General features: G+C 40.6%; 1 protein-coding gene across 1 annotated transcript; it reads right to left on the reverse strand.

The window, feature by feature from the left end:
• Positions 1 to 851: 851 nt before the first annotated feature.
• On the reverse strand, positions 852 to 3524 carry SCRG1 (stimulator of chondrogenesis 1). The gene is made up of 2 exons (XM_077814512.1): positions 3280 to 3524; positions 852 to 906 (listed from the first exon to the last, which is right to left on the reverse strand). The coding sequence occupies exons 1-2, from the start codon at positions 3522 to 3524 to the stop codon at positions 852 to 854; spliced, it is 300 nt and encodes a 99-aa protein (XP_077670638.1).
• Between the last annotated feature and the right edge of the window lie 18396 nt (positions 3525 to 21920).

Raw genomic sequence — 21920 nt, forward strand, 5'->3', positions numbered from 1 at the left:
GTGATGTGCTATAGTTCAAATGAGACCTGATTCAGGGCCCATTGCCTTCCAAAGATTTTTGGATCAGGCTCATCAACAGAAGCTGTTTTATTGAATATATACATTATAGCAGCTGTGTACTAAACACAAAAAGTGCAAAGATGAGCTTAAATAAGGGCCCATTATGGATAACTGTATTTTGTGAATTTAGAGTCCAGTTGTGTTTCCATGAAAGCTAATGGGAGTCTTGCTATTGACCTCAAAAGGATTAACAAGCTTTTTAGACCAAGATTTTCAAAAATAGATGTAAAAAGTTAGGGTCCTCAAACCTTATTTAGGCACCTAAATAAGTGACCAGATTTTCAAAAGTGCTGAACATAGAGTAGCTCCGACTGATTTCAGTTACTTTTTGTGAAAGTAATGAAGACTTATTGATATGAAACTTCAGTACAGTGAACTGCGACTAAAGGCCTCAATGGGTATAAAATAGTGTAGTGAGGTGCTATACTGCCTTATAGCAGCTGAGAATTTGACCCTTAATCTGTGAGAGATGGAATGACACCACCAGATCTTTTATGAGACTGTCTGGGTTGGCAGATCAGCACAGTGAATTAAAGGGGTTCTACTGCACCCCTCTTCTTAAATCCTTCTAATGAAAACAAATGTTGTTACTAAGTTGGAAAGGAGAGCTTTACCATTAAATCTTCAAAACATGGTTCCTTCTATATATAGACAGGGAAATATATACTACTTGGTACATTAAGGCTCTGCACTCTAGTGCTGTAGAAAGGAATAGATTTTCTATGACAACATCGTTAATCTCCTGTTGTGACGTCCTGTGTGTGTCTTCTCACTGGGACACATGATGCTCATCATTGATTGTTGCAAGGGATCACGAAAGAGATCTTTGGTCCAAAGAAAATACCTCTGAAAGAAATTATCAGGTATTTCAGTTGTAAGGTTATCATAAATTATCATAAGTTCTAAAATGAAACCCATCTACAACTGCTTTGCTGTTTTTGTGTATGTTTTTAAAAAAATAAAAATACAAACCTGAAGAAGTGCACAGGCTTCAGTGTCAGTAGAAACTAAACTGCTGATGGGTGGAAATCCTAGCTCCACTAAAGTCAATGGCAAAACTGCCAGGCACCACAGTGGGGCTAGGATTTCACCCCAGTGGCATAATTTCAGTTTTAGTGAGATAAATTCTAAAAAAGATGCATAGGAAATGTGCACATATACAGTTAAGTGAGGCTTGTACTGAGCTCCAAGGTGGGGTCTTTTGTGGTATCTTTTGTATTGTAGTCTAGTAAAAGCTTTCTTTATCTAAGGTTTCAGAGTAGCAGCCGTGTTAGTCTGTATTTGCAAAAAGAAAAGGAGTACTAGTGGCACCTTAGAGACTAACCAATTTATTTGAGCATAAGCTTTCGTGAGCTACAGCATCCGATGAAGCGAGCTGTAGCTCACGAAAGCTTATGCTCAGATAAATTGGTTAGTCTCTAAGGTGCCACTAGTACTCCTTTTCTTTCTTTATCTAAGATTTTGAAGACTTATGGTGAGTTAGCAAGCAAATACTGTGCCTTATCTAGGTACCTGCAGTGATTTTGGAGAGAATGGAAAATATGAAAAGTTGCTCTTATTTATTTATGAAAGTTGCTGTTAAACCATGCCCCCTAGTTTAAAAGGAAGTAGGTTGCTGGCAGAGTGACTTTGGAATTCATTCCCACATAGCCTGATTTATTAACCCTTCAGGCATGCTGAAAAGCTCCTCTTTAAGACATTTCAGGAGAGGGTGAGTTGAGAAATACAGGTGATCAGTGCAGGGATCATCCAGGTTACTGTGGCATAGTAAGGCCAGCCTAATATGATTTTATTTTTTGTAGGTTTTAGTTATCCTAGAGCATGGGTTCTCAAACTGGGGGTCAGGACCCCTCAGGGGGTTGTGAGGTTATTACATGGGGGTCAGAAGCTGTCAGCCTCCACCCCAAAACCCGCTTTGCATCCAGCATTTATAACGGTGTAAAATATATAAAAACATGTTTTTAATTTATAAGGGGGGGGGTTGCACTCAGAGGCTTGCTGTGTGAAAGGGGTCACCAGTACAAAAGTTTGAGAACCACTGTCCTAGAGCACGTGGAGAAAAGGGTATGGCCTTTAACGTTGAATGAAATAATTAAATATTTGTTAGGAAGTACTCTTACAAAGGAATGAAATTGGATACTAGTGGTATAGGGAAAAATATGCCATTATAAACCTAATGAATAGAGCTGAGTGAAGGATGGAAATTCTGTGATTTTGAAATTTGGCTTCATTCAGAATTGGGGGAGAAATCTGAAAATGGTGACATTCTCCCAAAGCAAATTCAGGGGAAAAATTGTTTCCATTTTTTAAAATTTTTATTATATAGTATAAAAAACAAAGATTTTGAAATGAAGTAATTAAAAAAAACAAACAAACAAATAAAATGTTTCATTCCAAAAATGTTTGGACATTTGTCAGAATTTTTCCCTGAAATATAATTTTGGTGAAATTGACATGATTTCACAAATCATTTAGCTTTTGACTGAATTGTTCCACTACAGTTTTTCCAACATGCTCTGCTAACGAACATTGAGAGTATTTGTCACTATCCTTCATTGTTAATGTTCAACACTGTCTATAACGCTACAAGTAGAGGTGGGGGAAGTGTTGGGGTTTTAAGTTGACCCCTGAATCCTTTTCAATTAATCTTTTTTCCCCATTCACTTTTCTGCAGACTTTTTATTGTAAATGTCTCTCTTGCAGTTCAGCTTATCTAGATGAAATATCTATACCCACTAATATACAGAGGCAATGACATATTTTGCCATGCAGCAAGAACCTCAGGGCTTTCTCATCTCTTTTGAAAAACTGGTTTTCACTAATGGGTGTTGAAATTATTGGCTGAAAATCAAGGGATTAGTCCAAAGACCCCAATTTTTATATGACCTGGGTCAAGTAAGTAAAGAACAAGGGGCAAAATTCAGCCTAGTATAAACTCACTGAAGTAAATCATGTTACATCAGGTCTGTAGTGGGATGTGTGATTTAATACTTTAAGCAAACACAATGTCAATCTTCCCCTTTACTTTAAAAAAGCAAATGAAGTGATAAAAGAAAATGGCTGAGTCTTGGTCTAACTTCTAAGCTTGATAAAATGTTTAATTTCTTTGAAATGGAAGCTGATTCGTTAAGTAGTAGTCCATACTATAGTGAAATATAATGAACGCTTGTTAAATCCATAGAAACATGTAAAATTGTATGTAACAGAAAGTTGCCTTACTTTGGGCAGCAGAGTAATTCACTAAAATTGCAGTAACAGATCATCTCACAGCTTTGCCCTTCCCAAAAGTGGTCTTGAAGATTTCCATCAATGCGTCGAAGACTGGCCACACCCTCTGGGATGCTGTGACAGTTGCGATCTTTTAGCACTTTCTTGTAACAAGAAAGTCGACTGAAAGGCATCATGTTAGTACCAAGCAGCATGCTCAGCAAAACAAGAGCTGATAGAATCTTCATTTTCATCATTCCAAAACTTGCTTTTGACAGGAGTGCTAATGAGAAAAGAGGCACATTAGACATGTATTGATGCTGAATAGATCAGTTTTTGTGCAGATTGCTTAATTCATTTCTCTAGCTTGAATCCAGTTTATCCTGAGGATTTTTGGGAGTTGGACCTGTGTGCTGGAGAGGATTATTTCCCAGGAGATAGAAGGTATTGCTATTTCACTGTTGTGGAGTTAAATTTCACAGCCCTCTCTGCACCCTATTCTTATTTTTCATGAATGGAGCCTTTTGTTGCTGGCAGTTTCTTTTGCTTTTCTCCTTCAGGAAATTGCTTTGAGAGGATTTGACCAGCTCACTGGTATGAATGTCTACTTTCATGTAGTTGTATATCTTTGGAGCATAATAACATTAACAAAGCAGTGTGGAAATGTTCAGATACATTTCCCCAGTTTCTGGATGTTTTTTTGGCTCTTTTAAATCATTACAAAAGTATAATGACTCTACTGAAGTCGTTTCATCCTTATTCTACCTATTTCTCCCAAATGTGGTAGAAACTACATGCTAGCATGACCTACTAAATGTATTATAAATCATAAATAAATAATAGAATATGAGGGCTGGAAGAGGCCTCAGGACTCCAACCCCTTGCTCAAAGCAGGACCAACACCAACCCCAGCCAGGGCTCTGTCAAGCTGGGCCTTAAAAATCTCTAAGGATGGAGATTCCACCAGCTCCCTAGGTAACCCTTTCCAGTGCTTCACCACCCTCTTCTCCCACTGCAACTTGAGACCATTGCCAGGGTCAATCAGAGGAGGGGCCAGGAGGGCCATTTGGCCTGGGCCTCAAGCTCAAAAGGGGTCTCAAATTTAGACACTTGTTATTTTTTTGGCATTTGATAAGTTTCACAACATGTTTTTATGCACATCCCTATCGGACCAAAATGTGATACTCTCTCAGCTTAAAGCTGCAAATTTAAGCAAGAAAGAGATGTGATTTGGTAAAAGACATAATTTTTTTGTTAACTGATATAGATTTTTGTCATACTAAAGAGTTAAAAATGTTCATAAATATTAGTACCGATATATCAGTTCTGATGGCACAAGATTAGACCATGATGAACGTGTCCTCTCAGATCAGCTGATTATATAAACAAACCACTACTAGTGGCTGTTGCTGGATCAAGTGCGTGTTGAAAGTTAGAGAATTGTTACATTTTAGTGTCTTTATAGTTTTATGTCAAGTTGACTAAGGAATTATTTATGTGTGAGAATGCCTCATTATTATCTTCATATGGTATCTAAAAGAGGAGACTGGTTGGTTGGTTGAGCCTTAGCTTGGCTGTCATCATAGACTTTCGTAGTCTATAGGCCCAGATTCAAGGTGAACATTTGTGAGGACACACGTTTGAAGTTTTTGGACATTATCCCTCTGTCTGTATCCATGTCTGTGTTTACTATATGTATGTCATCCCTTTGTCTTCAGCCCAGCCTGTTATATTATACCTTGCATGCTTTAGTTTTGATTCAGTGATAAGAATAATTGCATGTCTGACTGTTTCATTTTGTGTTAAATAGTATTCCTTTGTTTGTGTCTTTTCGGCATTTGTGTACATCTCACTCCACAGGCTCGAACTGAACTTCAGTCTATTCAGAAGCACATGTCCAAATTTGAATGCATTTTGATGTCATCTTTGTGGATGAAGCTACTTACAATGATCCACCAAACTAATCTGGTAATTGAAGCACGCAATGCTATACTTGATGTTGAGAGGGATAACATTGAAAGTCTTATCAATGACATTCAACAGATTCATGAACAATGGGATGCAATCCTGAGTCCATATTAGAAGCACAGAATATTGGCATTTCATCTGAGTTCTTCACCAAACACAATTTACCTACTGAATCCGATGCCGAGCAGCATTATAGGGTCAATGTCTTCCTTGTCATCATTGACTCTAGTCAGTCAGGTCTTACACGTCGATTTGAGTCACAGTGACTAATTTGTACCCTTTTGGGGATTCTTTGGCAGTTCAACAGACTGAGTAATGAAGATCTACTTTCTCCAGCTGAACAATTTCAGCAACAGTACAACAAAGAAATCTCAAAAGATCTCAGTGATGAAGTCATCTTCCTCAGACGAATATATTCCATGAACTTTAAATTGGATTGCAAGCCAAAGGAATTGCTTCAAGAAATACTTGAACTTGGACTCTCTGGAGTGTTTCCTATTATCACAATTGCATTGCGTAGTTTTGTCATTTTTGTAAGTTTGCCTGGTGAATGCACCTTCAATGTGTTGAAACAGGTAAAGAACTATCATGGTTCAACTATGGGACAAGAGTGTTTGAATGGGTTCGCCATGCTTAATATCAACTGTGACATTGCACAGATTGCTAGATTTTTCCTCAATAATTAGTGCATTTTCACAGAAAAAGGCTAGAAAAGCATTTGTTAAATAAAAAAAAAATTCAAATAATGTCTCACTCTTTTTTTGGTGTCTTATTTTGTTTTGATTTGTCATTTTTTATTTTTATTATGGCTAGGGGCCCCAAAAGCTGGAAGTGGCCAGGGCTGCTCTGGACTTCTGAGAGGGTCTGACCATTGCTCCTTGTTCTGTCATCTGCCACTACTAAGAACAGCTTAGCTCCATCCTCTTTGGAACACTCCTTTAGGTAGTTGAAGGCTGGTATCAAATCCCCCTCACTCTTCTCTTCTGCAGACTAAATAAGCCCAGTTCCCTCAGCCCCTCCTCATAAATCATGTGCCTCAGCCCCCTAACCATTTTCATTGTCCTCTGTTGGACTCTCTCCAATTTGTCCACATCCTTTCTGCAGTAGGGGTCCCAAAACCAGACACAATACTCCAGATAATCACTTCCCTCGATCTGCTGTCAATGATCCTACTAATGCAGCCGAATATGCCGTTAGTCTTCTTGGCAAAAAGGGCACACTGTTGACTCATATCCAGTTTCTCATCCACTGTAATCCCCAGGTCCTTTTCTGCTGAACTGCCACTTAGCCAGTCAGTCCACAGCCTGTAGCAGTGCATGGGATTCTTCTGTCCTAAGTGCAGAACGGGAAGGGGAAATTTTGTTGACTTAGTCCAATTGCAGACTTCTGGACAGGACTGGTTTTACTTTTCAAGAAAGTGAAGGGCCAAGCATAGCAGAGGGAGTTCAGGCTCTTCACAGCACTAACAGTGCACCTCTGTTCTGACTTCCAACACTGCCTGCTATTCTAATCCAGCAGTTCCATGGAACAGAGACTACTGAACGTGTCAGACAGCGGGAGTTGGAGAAGAACATCCAACTTGCACTCATTTGTAAATTAGGCCAGGATCTGAGCTGTGGCTCAGCCTGGTTTTCAGCAGCAAAATATTGAAGTGTGGAGAGACAATGTTTGTTTACATTTCTTTTAGCTTGATATGAAGATTCCAATCCCTCTCTAGATTTAAAGAGTGGCTCTACTCTGATAACTGACCCAGACAAATATTGCACCTTTTCACTCAACAGATTTGATTCTTGTATGTATTCCTACTTATACCTACTCTACAGTCAAATAGGATTTTGTTTCTTTTTGGTCTTAACACTATAAACCCAACTCAGCTAAGAGACTATGAGCTGGATTCTAGGCTCTCTTGTGTAGCTGGAGAATTGAATGCAAAACATGAAGACTGTGGGACAAATGGGGGTACAATCTGACCTCTAGAATATTTATAATGTATGATGATGACGATCAAGGAAAGAACCCGTTTGACTCTCAGATCTCAGGTCGAGGTTGCAGGATTGATAGCAGGGGAAAAAGGGGAAGTCTTTTGTAAACTAAGCATGTTTGATATGGAAATCACTTAGACATGTAACTGTGCCATGCTATTTTTTACAGTCACTTTTCAGAGAAGGACCACATGTTAAAACACAAAACATTATCGGACACACATACTACTTTACCACATTCCTGATTCAATTAATTTTCATAGACAGTTACATTGATATTTCCACGCTGCTAATCCTTCACCCATTTTGACAAATTATCTGCACAAAACATCAGCGATATAACTGCCTAAGAAAATCAGTTTCTGGAAACATGAGCCCATTTAGAAAAAACATTAACATTATAGGGTTAAAACTGGTGTTATTAGTTTAATACTAATCATGGGCACCTGTCAGGGTTCCCTCCCCACTCTGAGCTCTGGGATACAAATGTGGGGACCCACATGAAAGACCCCCCAAGCTTATTTCTACCAGCTTAGGTTAAAACTTCCCCAAGGTACAAATCCTTCTTTGTCTTTGGACTGCTGCCACCACCAAGTGAGTTAGACAAAGATTCAGGAAAAGGACCACTTGGAGTTCCTGTTCCCTAAAATATCCCCCCAAGCCCCTTCACTCCCTTTCCTGGGGAGGCATGAGAATAATATACCAACCAGATAGGTTAACAAGGTAAGCACAGATCAGCCCCTTGGGTTTTTAGGACACTAAAAACCAATCAATCAGGTTCTTAAAAACAGAACTTTATTATAAAAACAGCACCTCTGCAAAGTCAGGATGGAAGGTAATTTTACAGGGTAATCAGATTCAAAACACAGAGGATTCCCCTCTAAAGTTACAAAAAAAAAGGAATAAACCTCCCTCTTAGCACAGGGAAAATTCACAAGCTAAAACAAAAGATACTCTAACACATTTCCTTGCTATTATGTACTATTCTGTAAGTTTAGATGTATCATTCAGTAGGAGCTAGATTACTTGCTTGGTCTCTCTCTTTGTCTCCAGAGAGAACGCACAAGCCCAAAACAAAAACCTTCCCCCACAGATTTGAAAGTATCTTCTCCCTTTATTGGTCCTTTTGGTCAGGTGCCAACCAGGTTATCTGAGCTTCTTAACCTTTTACAGGTAAAGGAGGGATTTTATGCTACCCTTAACTGTATGTTTATGACAGCACCTCATTATTCTGATCTTTTACACAAACTTACATGCTTATGCTAACATTATGTACAAAAAAAGTTGGTTTAAAAGTTTTATGTTTTGTTGTGAGTACTGTGACCGGGAAAGGCCAGATGGCTATAGTAAAGTAGTGGGAGACAGATATATTAGCCACAGGCTAAACAAATCCCTGGTGCCAGGATAAGCAAATGGTAGCTGCTCCAGGTCAATTAAGACACCTGGGACCAATTAAGATCTTTTCAGGCAGGGAAGATAGCTAGGTTGATTGGGACACCTGAAGCCAATCAGGGGCTGGCTGAAACTAGTTAAAAGCCTCCCAGTTAGTCAGGTGAGTGCATGTGTCAGGAGCTGTAGGAAGAAGCTGCACTGTTGGAGAAACTGAGCAGTACAAACAATATCAGGCACAAGGAAGGAGGCCCTAAAGTAAGGGTGAAGTAGATACTGAGGAAGTGGGGGCTGCTGTGGGGAAGTGGCCCAGGGAATTGTATGTATCCTATTTCCAAAAAGTCAGCTGCCATAGCTGATACTATTAGGGTCCCTGGGCTGGAATCCGGAGTAGAGAGCGGGCCTGGGCTCCCCCCGTCACTCCCCCGAATTAATCACTGAGACTGGGAGACAACAGAGACTGTGCAAGGGAGAGTAGCTACTCCTCACCTTCCTTGCTGGCTTATGATGGAAATGGTTCAGCAGGCTGTGATCCTTGTCTCTAGAGAGAGAAGGGCTACGTGGAGGGTCACAGTGAGCCTCTCAGGCTAGCGAAATCTACCAGGAAGCGTGGGACCCATGGAGACAAGGACAGAGCTTTGTCACAGTATGCATAGTTAAAATAAAAGCAAATGCTTATTTATCTTTTTGTTACAGATGTGAAATTCAATAAACTATTTTTCTGGTTTACATGAAATTTTGCATGCACATTTATCTTGATGAGTAGCGCACTTAATTATTCTTTTAATTTATAAAATGTGTTCTTTAGACCTCAGGGACCATGTCTAATATTTAAAAGATTGCATTATTTTCACTAGTTCTAGCCAATGTGCCAAATAATAATAAATTCCTCTTTCCTTCAAATAAGGTAAACATCAACCCAACTTTGCCTAATGTTGGATTTTGGACTCAAGTAAGAGGTATGTTTGTAGGATAGTTTTTATTCTAAATCAGTTTCCCCAGCACTAAACAGTACATAAGTGAATCCTGCTTAAATGAGTTTATAGTCTAAGGAGGATGGATGTGGACACATTCTACCCTGGTTAGCAAGAAGGGCAGTCTCAAAGTAGTACAAGTATTTTTTAATTTAATATATAATGTAAGCGTTTCATAGAAGAAAAAAAGTGTTAAAGGTGATGATATTGCATGATACTACACTTAAAAAAATATGGAACCTGATTTTGAGAATTGGCCTCTGTTTTTCCAGTCCCAATGTAAATAGTTGTACCATATTTTGTATCTGTTATAAATTGCAGGCACAAATAGTAGATCTTTAAGTATTGAACTATTTGTGTCTGTAAGTCAGATAGATAAGTCTGCTATATGTTGTGGTTGTGCAAAATTGCCCCTACAGAAAGAGTAGTTAGACCAAATCCTGAGTGAAAATTAGGCCCTGATGACAGCATGCAACTCAAAAATAATTCATTTTGTAGATCAGTATGACTAACTTTTTAAAGAAATCCTTATGCTGTGTCCTAAACTTTGTCTCTAGACTGCTAAAGACAGCAGGTTCTAAAGGGCAGGGACCTCAACTGAAAATACCCTGTTGCTGATCCTGGAATGTTGGCTTGCACTTCTAGGTATGAGTATCAAGAACGCCTTACTGGCTCTCAACTGCCACAGGACACATGGCAAGTGGTCTCAGGTAAATCGGTCCCAGATCTTGTAAAATTTCAAAGATAACTACATCTTGAATTGTACCCAGAACTGAACTGGCTGTCTGTGCAGAGTACAAAGCAGAAGTGTGTGGAAGGGCCTGCACAGCTTTGTCCTGCATCAGCTCATGGCCTAAAAAGCCATCCCTTAACAGTGTATTACAATAATGCACTAGAGAGGAGTCTGACATGGATAACTGTGACAAGTTCAATATCAGTCAGGAAAGGTCATGATCTCCTGATCAACTGTAGACAGAATACTGGACTAGAGGGGACTAGCACTGCATGACAATTCATTTTATGTATGTTATAACCTGTCTGGTATGTCTAGTATTCAAATATTTACCCATTTTTTCTTTTGCACTGAGGCATGTCCTCTTTGAATGCTCTATTTTCACAGATACTAATTTACATAAAACTCTTAATCAGAGCGCTTCCTTCAAAAGGTTTGTCCTGAAGGAGATGCTATCTATTTTCAGATGGAAGACTGTCAAAGGGAGTGTCCAAGATCATGGAGGCTATAGCTTTGTCGATACAGCACTCTATTGTGTGGCGTAAGGGAAGAGATGGTAGGGGCTTGGCGGAGCTTCTATACAGTACAATATATGGAATAGCCACTGACTCACCAACTACTGCTATGAACTCTTCCCTTATACTGCTAAACTAGTACTGTTGAGGTACCCATAAAGGTGGAAAGTTGCATAGCTGATGAAAAGTTGCTGGATGTAGGGAGTGGGTGTGTATGTGGGGAGGGGGTGTGGGGGTGCATTTTACAAAATATAGTTACTCTGTCATCAATAAGTGCAGATAAAATTGTGTTGACACCTATCCAGCCAGTGAAATCTGCTGAACAAACGTCACACAGATGAGTTGAAGAACAGTTACCAGTAAGTAACCTTTCTTTCTGTGATATGTCTATTTCCTGCCTCATTAAAGGGCACCAATGTCAATCATACCAACCTCCAATAGGTGCAGTCTATCAAGACTATTCAGTTTCAAGTTCCAACAGGGATAAAATCTCCTGAAAGTATTTGAAGCAAACTTCCCACATTTGCATAGGTCCTTTTTGATAAAATACTCCATTGATGGCATTTGACATGACATTGATGAAAGAAGTTAAGATGGGGAAATAGTTTCAGTGTCACAAAAATAGCTTTAGTTTTCTGTATGACTGGAAAATAGATAGTCTGAGGGGAAGATTGCTAAATGAGTAAGGAATCATTAACAGTGAAGTTCCTAAAGTTTTGTTTTGCCAGGCAACTTGGCACTACATATTCTTTGGAATGGTTGGATCCACAGGGAGATTTTTTTTTTTTTTAAATTCTCTGCCTCAATGGCCAAGACAAACAGAGCTATGTTTCTTGAGAATATTAATAGTGCTGTAAGTCCCATGCAAGCAGCTGCTGTCAGTAATAAGCACTAGTGGTATGGATAGGCAATAGAAATAAGGAAAACTGTGAGTGAATGAAACTAAAAATGTAGTTAGATATCTTTTCCTTTAAACCAGTTCCTCATATTTGGAAACAAATGTGTAAGCTATATATGTACTGAACTTTAAATGAACACATTTGTAGTTAGTTGTCAAGAATTCTATAGCGTCTCTAGCTACTTCATCTTGAAAATGAAAGATACTTCATTGTAACTGGTTGTCTGTCTTATGGTCCTTTACAGTCATACAGGAGGTATATTCTATATTAACAGACTAATCAATTAAGTTCAAAGTGCAATAATAGTTTTATTACTATGCAGATAATGTATTTAGATATCTTCACAATGGGTGTATAGTTCAAGAGTTAAAAGTAACTCTGTTAGCAACACCATTCAAAGTACAAAATTCCCTTCACATCATTTAGCAGTCATCTGTCAAACCTCCCTAGTCCAAAATACCTCCAAAAGGTGCTGATGACATTTACTGTTCAGACTTGCAGCCATAGGTAATCATTAAACAACATCTGCAGAATTGGGCTATCACTTGATATATGACATACGTGTGAGTTTTAGAATTAAATAAGTTTGAAGAAGCATTGCTCAAAATTAAAAAACAAAACAAAAATCAAAAAACCAAACTTTTTTTGCCTGAACAGTCAGTACATTGTGAAGCATGGTAAGGACAGCAGCTACTCCACTGAGGATGAATTCGATGAATTACCTCTTTGTAAAACCCACCACTACCATGCTTCTTTCCAGGAATTGGGTTTTCATGAAAACTCATTTAGTTTCCCTAAAGACAGCAGCTCATTGTTGAAAACACTTCTTTTCACATCCACCAGTTTTTGCAATAATAGTGAAAGCATGAAAATAGTGAGCGATAGTGGAAAACTTACTATGAACTGTGATAACATCCAACGTTATAAAGAAGAGTAACATGTTAAAAAGTATTGTTTTTTTTTCTTTAGCTGAATAAATTAAACTGGATTTATCTCCTCACATCTGTTCTGCAACGCATCATTTGCTCACAGTGAATGTCAACCTTCCCAAAGTGCCTCCTGCACATGCCATTCATCACATGTAATTTATCTAGCTTTGCATCCTGTAACTAGCATGAGGGGAACAAATAAATGAGGATAATTGCAGGAGCAAGACATACCTTTCTCTTTTGCTTCTCTCTCTCTCTCTCTCTCTCACTTTCTTGGCAGCTGTATTTTTTTAAATGTACAAGTTGAGAGTGGGAGCTAAAGGAGATGAGGAGAGGGAGGGCTGAAGGGAGGTGCTGTACAAATAACCCTTTGTCTGCCCTGGCTCCTGTCTGCGAGTGACAGTCTCTCTTATCCAGCCAGGAGCCAGGGGGTGGGCTTCTAGAAGTACCTCTCTCCAACCCAGACAAGAAAGAAATGAGCAGCTCTTTTCCAGCAGGAAACAACTAGTCCATACAGGATTCAAAGAGAGGAAGCCTCCTCAGGGAGTAAAATACCTGCAGGAAAAAAAATACTTCTTGGAAAGATTTTTTCCTCTCTGTGATGGTGAAGTGTGATTGGAAAAGCATGGAGGATGTGTGTGTGTGTGGAGGGAGAGAGAGAGAGAGAGAGAGAGAGGGAGGAGGAGGAGGAGGAGGAGGGAGTGAAGCTGCCAGGATCATCTGGATTGGTAGGAGAGCATAGTTTGGTGAACGAATGCATTGTCCTCGCATATTTTCTAGTTGCCCTTTTCTCTTGTTTCTCTCATTGTGTCATAAAAATTCCCTCTGGGAGAAGTTTCAGGAACAGCACTGATGATGAGGCAGCAAGACCCAGCAATTGAAACCTATGCAATGTTCACATGAAATAGTTTGCGTCATGCAGGGTTCTGTTGGTTTGTCTGAAATTGACCTGACTGAGAAATGTGGTAATTATTTTAACTGGATTTCTGATCATAGGTGCACTGCCACATCTTCATTGTACTGCGTTTCTTCCTGGCAAAACATTTAATCACGTAATGGCAAAACAACTACTTTGTCAGCCAATAGTTCAGAAACGCGTATTGCGGAATAGTACAATGGTGTCCTTAAAACCCTTAATTAAGGTATTCAGAGGGGTAGTTAATTTAAATGGAAAGAGGTTTACATATAATTTATGTTATCATCTAATAATAACTAATTTGGGGATAGATTGTTAAGCTTGAAGTGTAGACTCCTGTATTCTAGTCCCAAATCAGCCACGATGGACATCTTGGCTCTTTTTTGTGGTTTCGTCAAATCCAGCCACTGTAATTTCTGTCTCCCAGCTGTTTGACACTGGCTGGGTGTCAGCTTAGAGTAGATAAAATGGAATTGATGCTTATAGGCAGGCATGAGTTTGCCTTCTGATAAAGGTTTCTAAACCACCTTAGCCATTTCATGTTTTAGTCTTTGAGTCATTTTAGTGCTATTGCTGTTTTTTGACTTTAGGTGTCAGTGGGTTTTCCTCATTTACTACTAGCCCAGAGGTTGCAACATTTCTTTTCTTTTCTGATGTGGAGTTCACCACAGTGATCCATGCCTCAAAACTAGATTATTGTAATGCACTCTATTTGAGGCTGCTCTCACAGAGCACTGGTAATATCAGCAAATGTAGCATGTGCCAACCTGTCTCTTTTTAATGCAGTGAGATGTTATGGCCTGAGTCTCCCTTCCATTGATATAAATCAACAGGAATGCCACTGAAGTAATTGGAGTTACATAGAAGTAATACTGTGATGAGAAGAGAATAAGATCTTGTATGTGCACATAATGCCATTGTTGCACACTGGTTGCCTATTCACTTCTACGTGCAATAGGAGTAATTTTGTTATGAATGGTTTCATTTTGAGAGAGAGCACCTCGTTTTCTGATGTGCTGTCACAAGAAATAAAAATGTACGGCAGTCTTTTTGCTCCCTGTTTCTGGGATTCAGTTCTCTGGTGCTGGTAGCAGTAGGTTCTCAAAGGAGGGTCCAAAGTTCTGGAACATACTTCAATCAACGATCTACCAGAGCCTAGGTTTGATGAATCACAAGCAACCTGTTTGACCAAGTCTTTGGTGGACTGCTAGTTTATTTTATAATTAAGGTGTGGGTAGGTATGATGGTTCTCAGGGCACACAGGACTGTGTCACCTTGTTACCCCCTGCATCCAGCACAAGGTTGGTTGTTTTTTTCTTGTTGTAGCTGGGTGTCAGCTCCCTAATACCATCAGCCTTTCAAGCACTCTCCTCTGGGCTATACCAGCTCTAACTTTGCCTTGCAGGTTAACACTAGGTGCACCCCAGTCTCTGAGCCCCCTTGAATTGTTTCCCTTGATATCCACCTCTGACATTGGCTGTTCACAGAAATTCCAAATCCTCTGCACCCAAAGGTGCAGGGTAGCTCTGTTAATCAGTTTTACCCTAAACCACTGCTTCTGTGAACCACTCAGGACTTATGATAAATCAAAGTAGGTCTGTTTAAGAAAGAATCAAAAAAGATTTAACTAGAAACGAGAGAGTGATGGAAACGGTTATAATATACAACAATCCTAAAACCAAACCTGGGTCTATGCTTATCAACAGTTACCTCTTCTATCCAATAAAGTAGACCCCCACCCCAAAGTTCAGTCTGTTGCAGAGCTGGCTGGTTTCTTATGAACCAGGATCCAAACTCTACAAGGGGTTTTCCTCAATGAATGGATACAGAGTGCTTCTCCCTCCACTGTGATATACTGAAAACAGCCTTTTGTTTCTATTCTCTGACAGGGCAACCCCCTATCTGTTACTGGAAGATTTGCATTCAACTATATTAAGCCAATGATATTACCCAACTACACTGCCCTTAACCTTAACCTTTCATTTATCGAAACCAGTAACCAAGACTGTGACCTTGGAATTTCCAGTATATTACCAGCATGCTTACCTCTGACCCACAGAGGGCTCCCCAGAGCAAGCTAGTCTTGCTGATCCTTGAAAGGACACAGATACAGCTCTCCGATCAAGAATAGGCACACAAGTAGTAATTCTTCGAAATCAGAAATACTATTTATTTAGAAGTGAGTGGTTATAATAAAAGAATAGAGATAGATATAGGAATAAGCAGCGCGGCAACAATATAACCATATACTTAACCATATACTTAACACGCTATAACATACAACAATCAACAGAGTTCTATTGCTTATATTGTTATATGCAACAAAGGGTTTATTGCATATAACAATCAGCAGGGTTCTATTGCTGCTGCTGCTGCTTCTTGCAGATGGTTTCTTCTTTGCAGGTGTTTGCAGCAGCTTCTCTCGTCTAAGGTCCCTACCCAAATACAGAGTTTAGCCTATTGACTGTCCCCTTTATATACTGTTTGGTCACGCAAGCTCAGCCAATCAGTCTCCAGAGCTTAGCATATGCTAATTCCCCCCCGCCCCCTCATCACGTGTACCTACATATGACAGGAAGTCCCATGTATCTCTGTGGGCTACAATGTATCTCTATGGGATTTTGCTGAGTCATTCCCTACAGGAAGTGATGCAATACCATGCTTCTATTACATCATCCGGAAATGATGCAATACTGTCTCCTGATTGCATGATCCCTATACACTCCTATAGGCCTATGTATTCCTATGGGTTTTTTTCAGATGACCCATGGGTGACCTCAACTACTTCCTGTTTGGCCTACTGGAAAATGGAATTTACCATTGCGTCACAGGAAATGAAATTTCATTTCCTAGGTAATGGACCTCTATGTTTCTTAGAATGGAATCTTCTACCACATCATCCCTATAGCTGCCATTACTTGATTTTCTATATTTAAACTATTATTATCATCCATCTAATTAAAGCTGTAATTTTAAAACTAATTACTGTTTTAAGCATTCCAAAGGGTCCTGATTCTATCACCAATCTATAATTGTCCAACTAAAAGAATTATAATTTTTCCAATTTTAAACCTCCCCCAGAGGTTTTTAAGGTAGTTCAAACAACTGAGGGAAATTCTCTCACTACACATCCTGTTGTAATGTTTCTTTTTTACCTTCAAGTAGTTTGATTGTTTGCAGTTGCCTCTGGTGGTTTTTCTAGTGAAAAACTCTATTGATTGAGCATGGCTAAACAATTGAGCTTTGCATTGCATTGCTGGCTAAATAGGGCAGGGTGACAACTCCTCCCCCCCACCCACCCAAATGGGCCATCACCCCCCTGCCTAAATGGATATTATCCTCTGGTGACCAATTTCTAATCCAAATCGATAAAGCTTACTTTCAATATAAATACATTATTCCTTAAATTTTACTTGTATGTACAACTCACAAAGATTATGTATCTTGGCAAGTTATGAGCTTTCTGCAGATACCTTACATGTTACTCTTTATGGATAAATATCCTGTAAGACCTGTTTGGTGCAGAGAATTTGTCTGGTCTGAGGTGAGAGTGGTTTGCAAAGAACAGGGGACTCTTTGCCAAGGAGCGTCTGGGTCACAGTAGGGTTATGAATGGGAAAGAGAAAAGAAAATTGTAGCATAGCTGCCAAGTTTTGTGACATTGTGTGACATTGCCTGTCTTTAAGAAATGGTCAGTTATTACTCTTTACGGTGCCTCAGAGAATTGGGGTGGGGGTGGGAGAAGCTCAGCCTGCAGCAGCTTAGGGGGCTGAGGAAAGCAGGGGTTCTGGAGAACCTGGAAAAGCCAGTAGGGAGCAGAGTATTGGAGTGAGTCAGGGCAGATTGGTGACAGTGAATGACCTAGTTCTATAACTATTTTGTGACTACTCAATGTTCTGTATATGTTCTGCATTTTTCATATGAACCACAAACCCTCACCCTTATTCTGGGAACACAGATCTATTCAAATCTCACCTTTCACATACTGGCCACCAACACAGACATCAACTCTCCCCAACTCTCTCATTGGTCCCTTCTGGCCTTGGGATCTAAACACTTCAGCTACTCACACACTTACAATGAGAAATACTAAAAGAAACACCTCTTATATTCCATCTCTAGAAAGGATACCATTGATCTACCATTCCACTACATGCCAGGCACTCCCCACTACCTTAGCATAAAGAGTTCATGTACATTGGAGGGTGTAATCACAATAGCCTATTGTAATTGAATCTAAGATACTACAAGTAAATCTAATTACCTGAAACTTTAGGGTGGGGATTCATTTATGTAAAGCTCAAGATATCTTAATTTTGTACAGGTCCAGTGAAACATTTGGGTATTCAGCGCTCATCTCTGGTAGCAATGTTGGGTGCTCCAGACATTAAGTGCCACCACCATTTTAAGCAGATGTCAGTTAGACCTGCTCTGAGGTTAGATGACATAGTGTTTAAAATGGTGGCTGCAGGGGTCACTTGTTAAGAACTGTGTGATTCAGAAACCATATTCAGCAGACAAGAACAACTTTCAGTCTTAAAAATTTATGAACAGTTGTATATTCTTATATGCTGATTTTTAACTATTTACATAAATAGCAATATCTTTTTCTTTTACATAAAACTCTTGTAAATCTCTCTTCCTATAAAACTAAGCAATTTCAATTAACAATATCATATTTGAAATTGCTAGGCAACATGACTGATCTTTCATATAGTGTGGTTTTTGTTTTGAATCCCTTACTCTGCTGATGTTTGTCCTCAGGACATTTTTGTGCTTGTATGTTTTCTAGCATCATCTTTGCCAAGTCCAGAGGGTCTGTAATAAGTCAACTCATTTTACAGTCATTGCCAATTTCTACTGTAGTCCCTATATCGGCATCCACTGGGGGGACTCTTTTGAGTTTTCTCTCGAAAACAACAGATCCTTGGTGGCTGTTAGGAAATGAGAGTAGACAGATGGTAGAGTTGGCCTTAAACTTCTACTGTGTATGATTTTGGTGCTACTTTTTGCATACTTGTCCCTGTTCTCCATCTTTTGTCTCTGTCATTATACACTGGTTGTAATCTCACTGGCTATTCTGTCTGGTGCCTCTTTGGTGCCTCTTTCAAAGTGTTAGGTTTGTTGTCATTGTTGTTCAATTTGTTCTGTCACCTTTTTCACTAGTGCTGATTCAAAAGTGTATTTGCTGTAGGTAATGGAGTGCGTGTTTGGTGGTACAGGAGGCACAATACTGGACTGCTGTCCAGGCCTTCTGTTGGAGTATTTCTCCAGTCCAGTAATATCGTCCACGTGGTCTTTATTATCCCAGTGTGCCATTTGGCGATCTTAACAGTTGTTTCTGCTTTGCCATTAAACTGGCTGCGATGTGGAGTTTTGTAAAGGGACTACTCAGTGCACAAGAAACACACATACTTAAAGTACTACAGGCAGGCAAATGCTCTTTTATTCAACTACAATACGCTCCTGATTATCCGAATAACATGAGGGACAGGATTTTATTTGGATAATTAGGAGGAGTTTGGATAATCGAGAAGGCAGGAGCCATTCAGCACCAGGACGGTTTCCTCTGCTGCTGGGGGCTCCTCCTCCTCACAGTCCTGGCCAGGGGATCTCTGTTCTGCCCTGCTCACTCATTCCCATGACAGTGGGGGTGAAAAGGGCTCCCTGTGCTACAGCAGGGCCAGCAACCCCCCTGATCCCTGCCTGCACAAGGGGGAAGTGCATGCTGCACTTGGGACAGGACAGAACCTTGTAGTCCATTTCCTTATCTGGGAAGCCACTACTGATGTCTGGTTGAGGTGTTCCATGAATAACACAAACTTTCCTGGAAGCTCTGTAGAACCAGATTGTTTTAGTAATGGCACTCAACTGAGGCTGTTTGTGCTGGCAAGCTAATGCTCTGCCTTATAAATTATCCCATACAGGAGAAGCTCAATGATACGAACACCAGAGTTACAGACTGACCAGTCAACCGGACACCATGTGAAACCAGAAATAGCCAATCAGGCAGCAGCGGAGACAAAAAAAACCCAACAACCACCAATACTGTACTGTGCCTGTACTGAATCTTAAAGGTAAACACATCTGGGCTGCCTGTCCCCACCCCACCCCCACCCTCATGTGCAGGGCAGCCATTTACAGCTGCAGTAAGAGGTGAAGATGCTGGGGCTGTCAACCCAAGGCAGCTGGAGCCAGCAGAGCAGGAGCAGCACTGAGATCTGCACCGTTTTCACCTCTTCCCTCCCACCCCCTCCGCTGGGAGGAGGGCTTGCTGTTTTCACCCTCCTCCCGCAGCCGGGAGGGGGACGTGCTATTCTCTCATGCGCACACACACGCACCCCACCTCCCCCTGTGGGGAAGAGGACAAGCTTGCAATCCAACTCAGGAAAAGAAGCTGCCTGCGGGAGCTGAGGTGGGAGCTCAGCTGCTGCTGAAGCCTGGCCTGGAGTGTCAGCTGCTGGATCTGGAGCCCGAACTGTGCTTTGTTCAGCGTTATGAACATTTCAGAGTTACAGACAACCTCCATTCCCTGGGTGTCAGTAACTCTGAGGTTTTACTGTGCTCATAAGTAGCTTTAGACAAAGTCCAGTGCTGTACCAGGGCAGCTGCCATGGCTTGTACACCCCAATATCAGGGGGTTTCCTGCCTCAGGAGTTGATGCCAGGGCTATAAAAGGGCTGAAACATTTGGGAGATATGCTATAAAAATTTAATGTACCTAAGTATGCTCATAGCTCAGTTGTTTTCTCAGGGGCTAGGGCCTGTTGTGACTTTTCTGCCACAGGGTGAATTCCCGCCTTGTTTATCCTGTAGCCCATATACACCACTTCTGGTCTCATGAGTAAAAAACAAAAAAAACCCCAAACAGTTACTTTGTTTTAAGCAAAGTCTCGCTGCCTTCAATCTTTGAAGTATGTTCTTCAGTACTGACAGGTGTTCAGCATCACTTTTGCCTGTGATGAAGACATTGTCAGTCCACATCACCACACATGAGATACCTTCCAACAAACTTTCCATGGCCCTCTGGAAAATTCAGATGCTGCTGATATTCCATGTGATAATTGATTGCACTGGTGTAGTCCCTTGTGAGTGTTTATAGTGATAAATTTCTTACAGTCCTCTACTCTCATCTGCTGGTACACCTGCAACATGTCTAGCTTACTAAATTTTTAACCCCAAAACGGAGCAAGTCCTCGGTCCATACAGTGGGGTGACTTTATAACCCCTGCAATGCAATGGTCTTGTCTGGTTTAACCATGAGCACCATAGGTGTGGTCCATTCGGAAAACAGCACTGTTTTGATGCTCTGCTTTTCCCACCTGTCTAACTCAGTGTCAGTCTTTTTTCTGAGGGCATAAGGAACTGGTGTTGCTTTAAAATATTTTGGTTGACCTTACCTCCCATTGCCTTCAAGGCAAGGCAAAGGACTCAATTAGTCATGCTCTGCACCGGGGGGCAGAGTAACTAATTGCCTCTTGGATAGATGAGGCAGAACTAAGCTGTATAAGTAGACTGAGTTTGGGGGAAGATCTGGCAGAGGCTGGAGAGAGAAGCCCTGGTTTAGTACCTAATAGGCAGGCTACAACAAGGGAACCATAGTGAAGCCTGAGAGAGGTGGATGGACTATTAGTTTGAAGACTTGTTTGAATCTTTATTTGGACTCGTTCACACTAACCTGGAAGGGGTTTAGACTTTTATGTGAATTAATCAGAGGCTCAAGCCATGGAACAACAAGAGGGGGAGTTGGGAGAAGCAGCAGATTGAGATAGGATATTGCAGGCCCGGGAAATAGCCACCAGGGGAGTGCAAGAGGCAAAGTCACCTGCAACATGGCATCCAAATGTGAGGAGGCACCCTAGAGGTGGGGAGGCATGCTTATACCAATAGTCACAAATATCAAGTGGCTCCTGTCACAGTCCAGATTGATTCCCCCCTAGTGGATGGTCACCAGACTGTGTTAATTTGACTCAATCTTTGGATTCCATGTGCTTTCAAGTCACCTGGGTCTGGGCAAATCACTGTTTCTAACTCTGGGCCTCTAAGGCACCATCCCTGGGGTGAACTCCCCGTCTGGCCCCCTTCCTTGGCTGTGGGACTCTGTAGTCCAGCTGCCCTGGCCTTAAACCAATGCTGAACCTCCCAAGTTTCCCCAATAACTTAAGCTTGCTCCTCCAGAGATGCACCCTTGTGCTTGCTCTGAATTAAAATGTAATTATTTGGGGAAACATGACAGTTAAAGCAAGGAATGCAGGCTTTGGAAATGAAAAGCTTAGACACACACATACTTTATGCTTAGGCAGAACAGGAGAATTACAGATCTAGGCAAGATAATAAATGCCCAAATGC

The sequence above is a fragment of the Eretmochelys imbricata genome, chromosome 4, assembly GCF_965152235.1.
Source record: "Eretmochelys imbricata isolate rEreImb1 chromosome 4, rEreImb1.hap1, whole genome shotgun sequence".
Lineage (NCBI taxonomy): Eukaryota > Metazoa > Chordata > Testudines > Cheloniidae > Eretmochelys > Eretmochelys imbricata.